Here is a 13,404-nt window from a genome sequence, read left to right as displayed (position 1 = left end):
GTTAATGAGATTTTGGTAGACTGGTTTTCACACTGAAATAATATTAAATTGTACTGCAGGTTATTTTTATGGTATATGCTTTAGTTTTTTTTTAAGTGATTGTGTTGTGGTGGTACATTTTACAAGTATTACCGTGCTTTAGTTACAATATAAAATATGCAGATGCACTACAGCTCCCCCTAGTGTCTTCTATAGAGATGTGCAATAATTGCGATGATCTGAAACCATTGCGATGAGGTCAAACAATCGCGACGAGACAATTATTTAATAATCGTGACAGCCCTATTAATAAGGTTTCTGAAAGTCAAAGCAGTTGTCTGTGTTTTGGAGAGAGCGATGTGTTGAACTGAGATTAAGCGGCACATTGCCATAACACATTGCATATCTGTGACAGTTGGATAGATGTCACATACACTACAGCAATAATAAATCTCAAATGTTCCTGTTATGTATGCAGTAGGCATGCAATGGTGTCAACATTTTTATTACGTGATAATTGATGGGCCATTTATTGTGGTACACCGCAATGCAGTGGTGCTGGATATTATCACGGTATTGGGATTTGTTACAAATCCAGGTTGAAAAACGTCCATGTTGTCCTCTTAATAACATGATTGATAGCTTTTTTTTAAAAACTTAGAAAATAAGATACTTGTTTGCGATATTTTGAAGCATCCATGATAACAGTATTGTGCAAGCTCATTATCATTATATATTGTACTGAACTGTGAAGTTCTGGAATCATTGTGAAATGTGTCTTGTGTAAAGTTTGTTTTACACTACATGTGAAAGCATTGTGTAATATTAATAGCGTCCATAATAACATGTTAAAGCAGTTCCATTACTGCCCGTGAGCTCCACACTCACAGAACACATTAAATAAACTGTAGGGCAGTTCTGACTGAATCGAACGATTTAAGCAGTTTGCACAGTTAAAGTTATGTGTGTTAATTGCTTTGGGCTTTGGCAGGAATAGTTGTATAATAGCTGTAATAGTAGATTCAAGCAGTGAAAACTAAAACTTATTGGTTGTTTTTCAACCTTTTGATTCAGCTCATTAAAAGCCTTATATCAGCATAAAGGCCTCTCTGTCTACTTTCAGTATTTAATCAAATCAGACAATAAAATCATTAAAAACACTAATAGCTGCTGAAACTGATATAGTGGGAAATATATTGAGTGTCTGTGAAACGCGGCATGTTCTTCTTTTCTCAGGTGTACAGTAACCCGGGTTAAAAGCGCTGCTAGATTTACAGCATGACCCAGTTCAACTGTAAGAGAATGTGAGAGTCTCACGCTCATGTCAACAGCAGTTAGTACGAGTTCACATTACAGCCGATGTGAAGGGGTTTAGGCTGCGTGATGCTTAAGGGCAGGAAACCTGAAGAGCTTCACTACGGCGGGGGGCAGTAAAGCCTGTCCTACTTTCTTAAACCGAGCACGTTTATTTTGTGTTCTTTGCATGTGTTTCCTTCCTCTCCAAAATGGGAAGAAGAGGAAGTGTTTAGAGATCTCAAAACTAGCTGCTGCTTGTCACAATATCACATTTTCACCAATTATCATAGCCAGATGGATTTACGAAAACAATATTATCGCGGTATTGGGCTGGGCAAAAACTCGAAAAATCTATTAAGCGTTTTTTAAAATGCGGTCGATTCGATATCGATTTTTTTTCTTTCATATTTCCACAAGCACTGAACATTTATTAACGTGAATGTAATTGCTACTATCCACTAGATGTTCTTTTTGTGGGGTGGATGTTACAACAGGGAGCTTATCCTTCATTCAATGCTTAATTAACATGGCGGATGCGGTGTGTCCTCGAATTTAACATCGCCTTCACATGTTCACTGATGTTTACTTTTTTAGAAATATCTATAGGATTTGTATTAAACCTCTAATCAATGACTCGAATCTAGAGCTTGTAAATCCGAATCGAATGGGAACATCAGAAACGATACCCAGCCCTACACGGTATCTATAAAGTACACATACTAATGCTATTGGTTCAAAGCTTTTTGTCCAATGAATTGCACTCAAAATACGAGTGAAGGGAGGCAGAGAGAAAGCTTGAACCATTGTGACTCTTAAATTGGTAAAAATCAAGTTTTTATTTTTGTTTATATGGTGCTTTTAATATGCTTTAATACAAACCACATGCAAATGTATAATTTTAAACCATTGCTGAGTATTTTCTCCATAAAACTGCAGTTTACAAAATTGGCATCAGATGATGTCTACAGTGAAACATCGCGAAGGACGATGACATCTCCTTGCGGCATTATAAAGTGAGGCACGTCTGGCACAAGCTGCGCAGAGACGCATCTTTTTTATTAAGCGGGAGTTGGGCAGTTATAAATTCAGGCGATTGTCATCTGTACAGCGCGAGCTTCAAGTGAGGCTTGATTGTATTGTTATTCTGGTGTTATATTCAATAAAAAAGTTATAAAGTGAGGTTTATACAACGCGGGCTGCATAGACTCGCGTCTTCTTTATACCACGCGAGCTGCGCAGCACCAAGTGACTTTTTTATGTAATAAGCGGTTCAATTTATTTTACATAATATTTGCAAAGCAACAGCGTTAAAAGCAGGAGAACATGGAGATTTACACATCATCGAGACAATGAACCGTTTACGCACAATTTTGCCATTTACCAAATTTTACCAAATTTTGGCGTTTTATCCTCCAGTACTATAGTACTTACTATAGTTTCATGGTTACACGGTTAATTTTATACATTGCTAATTGCAGTTTGGACACACGCAATTATTTAAACCCTTGTATCAACTGTTTTGTTTTAAATGATTTTTAAAAGGTTTAAGACAGTAATTATGGTGTATCAGGTGTGTTCAGGTAGTGTTATAAAGCAGACGTGTTTGTTTCCTACAGCGAATAATACCTCCAATGTACATACTAGGGCTGTGTATTGGCAAGTGCCTCCCGATACGATACATATCACGATATATGGGTCACGGTACAGTATATTGCTATATATTTTGATAAGGTACACATTTGCGATATATTGCGATACTTTAAATAGAAAATTTAGAAAACAACATGCTGTGCACCAGCGGGGGTTTTCTGTAAGGATAAGTGTAAAAACATCCCTTACCTCTGCAGAGCGGCCATGATGTGCGATGCATGGACCTTTAGATCAGAGGTTTGGCTTATCAAACTGTGGATTGCACCCCTCAAGTGGGTAGCACAGGGGAATAAGGTGGATCACGCAAGTCACTTGGCTGTTGTGGTGTATATCGATATCGATATTTTTGCACAGCCCTAGTACATACCGGAAGTAATAAACAATTGGAGGGTTATTGTTTAATGGACTGTATTTTTTGGAGCTTGTGTTTGTGTGTTCAGTGAAACATTTTTTTGTTTCGTGTATGTGGGCGAGTTTCTCGACACGTTGTGTGCTCTCATGGCCTACCTGTTAGTTTTGCTTTGTCTCATGGAAAGGTTGGTTTGTGTCCTGTTCTTTGTGTTTCTTCGCCTTGTTTGGTTACCTGTGTCGAGTGCTGGTTACTTCATTGTGTGTTTGGAGTTTTTATTTAATGTCTGAGAGTTCGGCCCCTCCAGCCGAGCCGCTGTCGTTGTGTTGGCAGTAACCTGAGTGTTGAGAGCGCCGCGGTCCATGAGAAAGGGTGTGTGCACGACTTCGTGCCTGTGTGTGTGTGTGTGGGATGCAGTCTAGGCTTACTTGGAGGGTTGAAATGGATTCCCAGCTGCTGGCTTTTCCACGTCCCACCTGCACAGCCCACAATGCCTCTTTGTTCCTGCCCCACGGCACTGTGGGATTGCTGTTATTTGAGAGGCAGTATTTGAGAGGCAGGGGCTGGCCACCACCGACTTTCTCATTCAAAGTAAGGATGGTAAATTCCTGCTATCCGGTTTCGTGGTGGCTGGCTCAGGCTGCTGAGAGCGTTTTTTCTAGTGTGGGAGTAAAGGTATTCTGTTGTTTACTTGCATGCTTACCGCGTCGCCGTTTAAGTCGCATTAAATGCGTGCTGGACTCATACAGAACATTGTGTATGAAAATCGTGTTTATAACAAACAGACTGTGGAGTAGAAAATAACATCGCCTTTACAGTTTGATTTATTGACATTTTCTTCCTTTAAGTAAATACCTTGATTAAAGCTGCAATCTGTACTGTTTTTTGCGTAAAAAACATTCACCATGTTGTTTCGACAGTAGCGGACAAACTGCTGTACGGAACGTTTTGTAAATACGTTATCTCATTCGGCAAAGAAGCAAAAACGTGGCGACATCTTAGCTCTGTGTCAGCCACCGTAGTGCTTGGAGGGCGGGAGGGGTAGAGTGAGCCAATGGTTGCAATTCGCAACCTCACCACTAGATACCACGAATGTGCCGATCCGATATTTTGGATCGGAAGGGAACAGGTCCGATACGGGCATTTTTGCTGGATCGGGTATCGGACTGACGGGACCGATCCAAATCCAATCCCATGCGTTAGCCGCAGATGTTACTCATAAAGCTTCAAATGGGACTAACTATTATTATCATGCGCTATATTCCAAGTCTTTCTTATGTCATTCAATAGCTTTATGTGAGGCACAAACCAATATAATTTAGCACACTTAACCCTTTTATATAGCATAAGTAGTCTCTGACGTCCGCTGGTGCGGTCATCTGTCAATCTCCAGTCAGCATGCAAAAGTGTTCGGTGACAGTAAGGACGTTACTCTTTCCAAGATGTTCCAATGTTTCTGTTATTCTTCATATTCACTAAATAATAGCGCATATGCACATAACCATAAAGAACATAGAAGCACATGCATTAAGCGCATCATTCTCTGCACCTGATAGTTTTGTGGTAGTCACTGGTAGTAGTTTTACTTTTACTCAAGTACATTTTTCAAATATCTGTACTTTAAGTTTTTCTATGGAAAAAAATGACCTCACTACATTATAAACCACATATAGGCCTACTTTTATTCCATTACGCTTCATAAATAATTATTTTCATGTTTTTTGCCTTTAATACAGTACTTAAAGTGATACTTCAGGCCTGAATCAAAATTTCCCCATGTTTTACTCACCCTTAAGGCATCCTAAGTGAATGTGACTTTCTTCTTGAAGAATAATGCAGTCGGAGTTATAATACTCAACTCAACTTTATTTATATAGCGCTTTTACAATTTTCATTGTTACAAAGCAGCTGTACATGAGACACATTGACTACAAGCAAAACAATCAAAGTTGTACCTGCAAAAACAAGAAAAGGTTGAAAACACAGAAGACAGACACACCCACACACAAAACACTCCACACACTCAACACGCACACGCACCAACACACGCAGACACAGAGACACACACACACACACACACGTACGTACACAGACAAGTACGCACACACACACACGCTCAGTGAGAGCACACATTTAGGATAAAGGAGAGAGAAGCACAGGTCAAATATAACAGATAATAAATTCCTATATGCAATATTAATTAAGTAAAACTTTAAGATTCTAAAGCAGCCCCCCCGGTCAGGCAGATAGTGCAAAAACAGTATGCAAACGGTATATGCAAATACCACATATAATTTTACTTCCAAGTTGTAGAATGGGAGTGAATGGGGGGAAATTTTTGGAAGCTCCAAAAAGTGCATCCATCGAACAAAGAACGGCTCTGTACATAAAAAAATCCAGTTTATTTCTACTTTAAAAGGAAAAAGAAAAAACAGTGCTAGTATCGGTTCGGGATCTGTATCGGGTGTTACTCAGAATTCAAGTGTCACCATCGGATCAGGAAAGGAAAAAGTGGTTTCGGAGCATCTCTACTAGATACCGCTAAAATCTCCACATCGCTCCTTTTAACATCACTGGTGTGAAATCAGATCGTATCAAACCTTATGAATGAGACCGTAAAATAGTTCAATAGTTTTAAGTTGAAATTATTGTATGATGATGTCAAAAAAAATACAAATTCTGTAAACTGCTGTCATTCACACATATATTTATTAGGTTATTATTACATTTACGGCCTCCAAAACGCTGACAAATGATATTTGTTTGAGTTTGTCTTGCTAATAAAAGCGTTGTAAAGGTTGAAAAAGTGTGTTTAATTTTTCAACCTACACAACACTTTAAAGTGTTTTTTTCTGCTGTTGTTGATATTAATGTAAATACGGTTGAGTTATTGTAACCTTGAAGTAGTACTTTTGGAAACGGTTTGCTTGATGGTCCAAATTCAGAACATTCACAGATGATACAATGCTACAGTAGACAGACTGGCTTTGTTTCTTTTCTTTTTTAAATACGGCTAACTACAGACAAAAACAAACCCAGCATTACGCAACAAGTATGCAGTCAACACAACATCAAAACCCCGACAGTTCTACAGAAAACAACACAATGCACATGAGAACACAATCTACTGCAAGTACAATAGAATGATACAGTTTAACACGTCGCTCGGGGAATAGTAAATTAACATCAATTAATACAACAGCCGATGTATTAGCTTTTGAGCAGGTCTTCACTTCACTTTTTCACTGTTCATAAGAAAAGGGAAGAAACACAGCATTTTATTGAGAAACACTTGATGATCATGGTTTTTCTGATGATATTTCTTTTAGTGAAGTTTGGAAAGTCATTGTTCAGCAGAAAGGCTTGTGTTTTTGCAGTCACTTCCTCACTGGTTTGACTGGGGCCGCACAGGAAGTTTGGCTTTCCTGCCCCGGCTTTGTTACTGCGACACAGCGCGCGCTGCTTCTTATTCAACAACTCAAAAGAGCCGGAGGGATAGCAATAAACATAAAGACGAGACTCCTGAACCCCAATGCCACATGTGGACACACACACATCCTTCTCAAAAAGTACAAAAAGTATCTCGTTTTAAATTGGTTGCGGTCAGCACTCAGAAAAATAAGTTCAAATCAGCAAATGCAAAGTTTGCAAAGATGCACATTTTCATTTGGTTAAGGTTGGAAGGATGAAATGTTGGTTTTAAAGTCAAAATCAGTCAGTCTTTATTTTGTTGTCATTTATGGTGTGTTTGTGGTTATATGATTATGTTGGAGATCATTGTTAAATTGATTTAATAAAGATTTCTCTCTGTCAAAAATAAAAATCAATGTGTTGGCATTAAGTGCACAACTTGTCATTCACAAAGACAGCAGAGATACTGTGAATGAAGAGAATGTAGAGGTAAAACAAGATCAAGTTTTAATATTTGACAATTGAAGGTGAGTGGAAAAACACCATCGATGGCTTTTTTTATGTTTGCATTTTTGAGCGGGAAAGAATAATGACTTGTCTCATGTTTTCTTGTCTTTCTGCAGCCGGGACATGGACAACAGGGAGACCCTGCGTGGGCTGCAGAAGATGGAGGACCGGCCTGAAGAGCGATTGATCCGAGAGAAGCTCAAGGCCACGTGTATGCCCACCTGGAAAAGCGAATGGCTGGAGAGACGCAGCAGGAGAGGGCCGATGGTACGACTCTACACACACACACACACACACACACACGTCACTCTCACTGCAGTTTTTGAATCAAGTATTACATTGCATTTTCTGGTTCTGTACACTGGTTCATTTGTTTGCTACCTCATTTTTAAGGATAACCTACAATGCGTCACGTAAAAGAGCACAGAAATGATTTCTTGTCACAAGTGCATTATATTCGTGTTATCTCATGTCAGGTAGTGAAGCCCATTCCTCTGAGAGCAGACGGCACTGAGGCCAGAAGCGACAGTCAAAGCTCGTCGTCGTCTCAGAGCAGAGCTCACCGCAGCCCTTCACCTGGTCCTTCCTCCTCCTCCTCCTCCTCGTCCACTAAGACCGCAGGAAAGCCTGATTCTCCTGGTGTGCGCAGAAGGAGGGCGTCTCCGGTGCCTGTGAGTTTGTCGGCCGTCTGCAGTGCCGTGAGTTTTGTGTGCTTTGACAGATACTGGCAGAACAGATCTGATGTGTGTCTGAATGTGTCGCTCCAGAGCGGAAGGGTGACGCCCCCTCGGAGAGCCCCCTCCCCTGATGGCTTTTCTCCGTACAGTCCGGAGGAGACCAACCGCAGGGTCAACAAGGTCATGAGGGCTCGTCTCTACCTGCTGCAGCAAATAGGGCCGAATTCCTTTCTGATTGGTGGAGACAGTCCTGATAACAAATTCCGGGTGTTCATCGGTCCGCAGGTACGTTAATGGAGAGTTTGGCATATTTTGAAGTGAATGCACTTTTTTTTCCACCGGGAATCATTTTCCTCCCGTGTGTTTGTTTTCAGACGTGCAGCTGCGGCCGAGGAACGTTCTGCATCCACGTGCTCTTCGTCATGCTCCGCGTCTTCCAGCTGGAGCCGTCTGATCCTCTGCTCTGGAGAAAGACCCTCAAGAACTTTGAGGTGAGGTGGCTGTGATGTAGCCCAAACTCACAGCTAGAACTCTTCAAAATCCTCACGCTTGCCGTCGATGTTTACTTTTCATTCAGGTGGAGAGCTTGTTTCAGAAGTATCACAGTCGCCGCAGCTCGCGCATCAAAGCTCCCTCTCGTAGCACCATCCAGAAGTTTGTGTCTCGGATGTCCAACTCGCACACGTCGTGTACCTCCAGCACCTCCCCATCCAGCAATGAAAGCAGGTCTGTGATGATGATGATGATGATGATGACGACGATGATGCCCAAAAGACAAATAACTGCATGAAGAATCAAAGCTTATTTAAAGGCGTTTTTCTTAAGCTTCTATAGAGTGTCATGGCTCAGATGTTTTAGTGCGATGGTTTAACTACAAGAAAGATCTCTTTTCAATGGCTTGTGTGCATGTGTGTGTCCAGTGTGAAGGATGAGGAGGAACAGATGTGTCCCATCTGTCTGTTGGACATGCTGGATGAAGAGAGTCTGACTGTATGCGAGGAGGGCTGCAGAAATAAACTCCACCATCACTGCATGTCCATATGTAAGTGTCCTCACAATATTCCTGCTCATATCTCAGATTCGCCAACATTTTTGTGCTTCCAGACCCGATGGTTTAATAGAAAAGAGGATGCCAGGGGAGTACAGGCTCCCCAACCCAAACATCTGAACTAGGGCTGTCAAACGATTAGTCGCATCAAGAATAAAAGTTTGTGTTTACATAATATATGTCCGTGCACTGTGCGTATTCATTTTGTATTTATAAACACATTCACATGCACGCATATATTTACGAAAAATAATAAACATTTATATATAAGTTAAATTATTGGTAAATATAAATAAATACATGTAAATATTTCCCAAACTTATATATAATGTATATGTATGTGTATGCGTTTATAAATACAAACTGAATACGCACAGTACACAGACATAAATTATGTAAACACAAACTTTTATTCTGGATGCAATTAATCGCGATTAATCATTTTGACGGCCCTAATCTGAACTAATCATTTATTATGAGAAGAATCTTCACAGAAATAGTATTGACTTCTCAATATCACCTCATTTATTTACTCTAATGTGTGTCCAAAATTTGCACCCATTCACTTTTGTCATCATAGACCTCTTCGGAAGACGTCAACAAAGCTGCTCCGCACGGGTCTAGAAGAACTTCCTTTTTCAACGTTTAACATTATACAAACGTTACATATTTGAAAGATTTGTAATATGTAAGAGTAGGTTTAAACAAATAATAGTCAAATAAAAAAATTAGGGCTGTCAAATGATTAATTGCGATTAATCGCATCCAGAATAATAAATAATAAACATATGTCTATGTGCTGTGCATATTAATTTTGTATTTATAAATACAAACACATACACAAGTATACATATTTAGGAAATATTTACATGTATTTATATTTACCAATAATTGAAATTATATATAAATGTTTTATTAATATTTAGATTTTTCTTAAATATATGCATGGATGTGTATGTGTTAATAAATACAAAATTATTATGCACAGTACACAGATATATATTATGTAAACACAAACTTTTATTCTGGATGCGATTAATCGTGATTAATCTTTTGACAGCCCTAAAAAAAATGATATCAGAAGTGCGTCTGGACCAGTGTTTACATCAGATTACTGTCAGCTCTTGATGACATTACACACTGTACATTTGGCATATTTAGTTTAGAGCTTTATGAAAGGCTTTTGATAAGATAACTTCACCCTGACAGTCGCTCATGTCTTGTGTATTGTGTGCGTTTTAGGGGCAGAGGAGTGCCGAAGAAATCACGATCCTTTAATCTGCCCTCTGTGCAGAGCCAAGTGGAAATCTCATGATTTTTACAGGTAATTTTCTACAACTGATTGTTTGTTCCTGTTGATCACATTCAGCTGTTTTTATTTTCTGCCTTAGACGATTAGCCGATTGAAATGATGAAGAACTAAAAATGCACTTTGGGTATTTCAGAGTAGGACTGGGTGACATATCTAAAATCTGAAATCTTGATATCTTTCCAGTTTTTGACAGTAAGGAATAATTGCATGTCAGCTGACCACATTTTAACACGTGTGAATGTTGCTTTAGCTGATGAAGGAGATTGGTTTGCTATTGATTTTCATGATGTTTTTTTATCATCTGTTTTCTATAAACCAAGCCATCCTCATCTTTTTTTGGTGTCTAGTTGATCATCCCCTCGCGTGTTTTGGTTTCTGTTTGAAGCGCAGGAAGCAGCTGTGTGTAGTGGACATAAGAGAGTTTAAATGTTAACAGAGGTGTGTCACTGGTTAGCACACTCATAGGAAAAGTGTTCAGCAGATAAACAAGCAGGACAAATGTGCCTGTCTCGATCATATCAGGACTAATAAGACCCAACAAGTCCAAACACAGTAAAAAAAACGCTGCCGGCAACAAACCTCCTCACATTCATCAAGATTCAACATTCAGCTCCAAGCCGCCATCACACTACAGATAAATCATGCTTTTTTCAGGGACAATATTTCGTGTTTGTGTTTACTGTTAAGAGTTGATGAGGCGAGGTGAAAGCGAGGTCAGTGTAGGATGTGTCTGATGCCGAGCTCTCCTCTGGTGGTTAGGTAAGCGAGACAGCCCGGCACCAGCCGTGTTTTGTGTGTCTGTCCCAAACTGACATGCTAGCGGAGTTTCCAGCCAACCATTCACCCCACACGCCATGAAGGCAGAAACCAAACACAGTTTTTCTTCGAGAAATGAGAATCATTCCCTGCGTTTGGCAAGACGGCAAGATGTTTGAGTGGTTACTCATTCAGACAGGATAAAGCGTCATCTTTTTAGATGCAAAGCATTATTTTGCTCTGTCGCCTTTTGAAATGGGTTATAGCGACAGATGGTGCATTCTGAAACCGATAGGGATATTATGCTTCTGTCTTGATCAACCAATATATGCGTCATGTTAATACTACTCCAATTAATATTAATACTACTACAATATCTTTGTGTGTATAGTTATGAGCCATCATCTACTGTGGAAAGCACAAGTCGCTCTCAAAGCCAAACAGCCCCATCGTCCTCTTCTTCATCCGTACACGCCGAGAGCCAGAGAGCGCCTCAGGACGCTGATTTCTCTCTTCCGCAGTATGGAGTACAGCACATCCCTCAGACATACGCTGAACTCGCCGAACCCTGGATCAAGGTGCGTTACACTTCACAAGGTTCTTCCATGCCATAGAAGAACCTTTTGGTTCCCTAAAGAACCTTTAACATCTGAAAAACCTTTCTGTTTCAAAAAGGTTCTTTGTGGCGAAAAAAGGTTCTTCAAGAAAGAGATGGTTCTTTAAAGAACCTTTGACTGAATGCTTCTTCTATGGCATCGCTTTATATGGCACCTTTATTTTTAAGAGTGTAGACCTGTAGTAAATTTTAGCCATAACCCCCCCCCATCTTTTAATGCATTAAACAGCGTTTGCTCTCCTTGTCGTCTTCGGTGCAGGTGTTTGGTTTGGAGCTGGTGGGCTGTCTGTTTTCCCGGAACTGGAACATCAGAGAGATGGCTCTCCGGCGACTGTCACACGACGTGAGCGGCGCTCTCCTGCTGGCCAACGGCGAGCGTTCTGTGGCCGGGGCATCTGCGAGCCCGGGAGTGGGCACAGCTGCTGGAGACGTGTCGGGAGATGTGGTGGTGGAGTGCTGCTGTAGTGTGCTCTCTATGGTCTGTGCAGACCCCGTCTACAAAGTCTACGTCGCAGCACTGGTGAGCTCTCAATTCTAATAACAGCTTGATACAGTGTTGCGTAATCCAACAGTTTAACATACAAGAATTAGCTTGTGTGTCTGTTTGTGCCAAGAGCGCGAAATACGGGTTAGCTGATCCACATTTGCATAAAGTTGTACATTGTTGGGATGCTGGACACATTGTGTTGCCAGTTTTGTTTCTTGTTAGTTGCTTGTTTGGCCGAATGTCTGTCAACTGTTTATTGAAAAAGTCAATTGAGTTGAGTTCGGTTGGATTTGGCTAGCGCTGTGCACTGTGGAAAGCAGCTTCATAGAACTGTTTACATGATATTATGAACTGTAAAAAGGATCTGAAATCTAGCTGTATGGTGCTATTATCACATGCAAACTCACTTGACTGCAGTTGGTCATGCCTCAGCACTTTTGTCATGTGCGCACTTCAGTTGTGTGTCACATGAAGATCTCACGGCGTGTGACAGCTTTCATACTGATCACACGATTGAGAAAGACAGCACATTCAGCCCAGTTCGATTCAGACTGAAGAATAAATATGAAGCACTACCAATAACTCAATACGTTGTACGCTTTGTAAATACTGATGTACTGTTGTAGCTATAATCAGGGTTTTTCTTGCATAAAGAAATTGGAGGTGGCCGCCTCCGCCAAATGTCATGCCGCCTCAGGCTCTCGCCAAAATTATGTTGTGAGTCTTCACAAGAAATGCTGCGTGCATTTAACAGACTGTCATTTGTAACTGCTGTTGCGACATTACGCCACAGTGGAGGCGCTGTTTCGTTATCAGCACACTGAGGCGCTAAAAAGAGTTGCAGAACAAGAGCCAGCCTGTGTTTCACAGCTGTTTGTTTTGCATCCAAGTACGTTTAATTTCTTGAAATTTATTAAATTAACATGACGTACATCATTGTAATGTCTTTAGCTGTGCAGTTGGATCATTGAATCAGCGTATGCTGTACACAGAGAGTTCGCCAGTATGAACGCACATTGCGTTCAGAACGACTCGCACATGAATGACTCATTTGAACCGATTCATTTAAACTATTGAACTTTTCAGTCACTAGCTAATATAAGAGATCATTGAATCATTTAAAGTGAACCACAGAGAATGCAAGATGTGAATGAGCTTTGCTCAGTTGGCTGTTGTGGGCTGAAAAGTTAGTTGAAATGATAAAAAAGCTTTATTTGATTAAAAAAGAATTTCTGTTTGGTTGAATAAAAGTAATGTAAAATCAAGTTATAACCTTTATATAACATTTTTCCCCTGATTTTTTAAAATATTCTGTC

The 13,404-nt window shown here is 40.2% G+C and overlaps 1 protein-coding gene across 2 annotated transcripts in view; it reads left to right on the top strand.

Moving 5' to 3' along the window:
* Nucleotides 1–13,404, top strand: part of map3k1 (mitogen-activated protein kinase kinase kinase 1, E3 ubiquitin protein ligase) — a 49,334-nt gene that overhangs the window by 23,147 nt on the left and 12,783 nt on the right. For both annotated transcript variants that reach the window (XM_057320826.1, XM_057320824.1), the window contains exons 2-10: nt 7,309–7,459; nt 7,669–7,863; nt 7,960–8,154; nt 8,244–8,360; nt 8,447–8,595; nt 8,790–8,911; nt 10,160–10,241; nt 11,377–11,563; nt 11,861–12,121. In XM_057320826.1, the coding sequence (XP_057176809.1) occupies nt 7,309–7,459; nt 7,669–7,863; nt 7,960–8,154; nt 8,244–8,360; nt 8,447–8,595; nt 8,790–8,911; nt 10,160–10,241; nt 11,377–11,563; nt 11,861–12,121 (1,459 nt within the window). The remainder of the gene's footprint in view (nt 1–7,308; nt 7,460–7,668; nt 7,864–7,959; nt 8,155–8,243; nt 8,361–8,446; nt 8,596–8,789; nt 8,912–10,159; nt 10,242–11,376; nt 11,564–11,860; nt 12,122–13,404) is intronic.

This window comes from Triplophysa rosa, linkage group LG22 (genome assembly GCF_024868665.1).
Source record: "Triplophysa rosa linkage group LG22, Trosa_1v2, whole genome shotgun sequence".
In the NCBI taxonomy this organism is placed as follows: Eukaryota; Metazoa; Chordata; class Actinopteri; order Cypriniformes; family Nemacheilidae; genus Triplophysa; species Triplophysa rosa.
The sequence above is the reverse complement of the archived record's forward strand: the minus strand, read 5'-3'. Positions and strand labels throughout refer to the sequence as shown.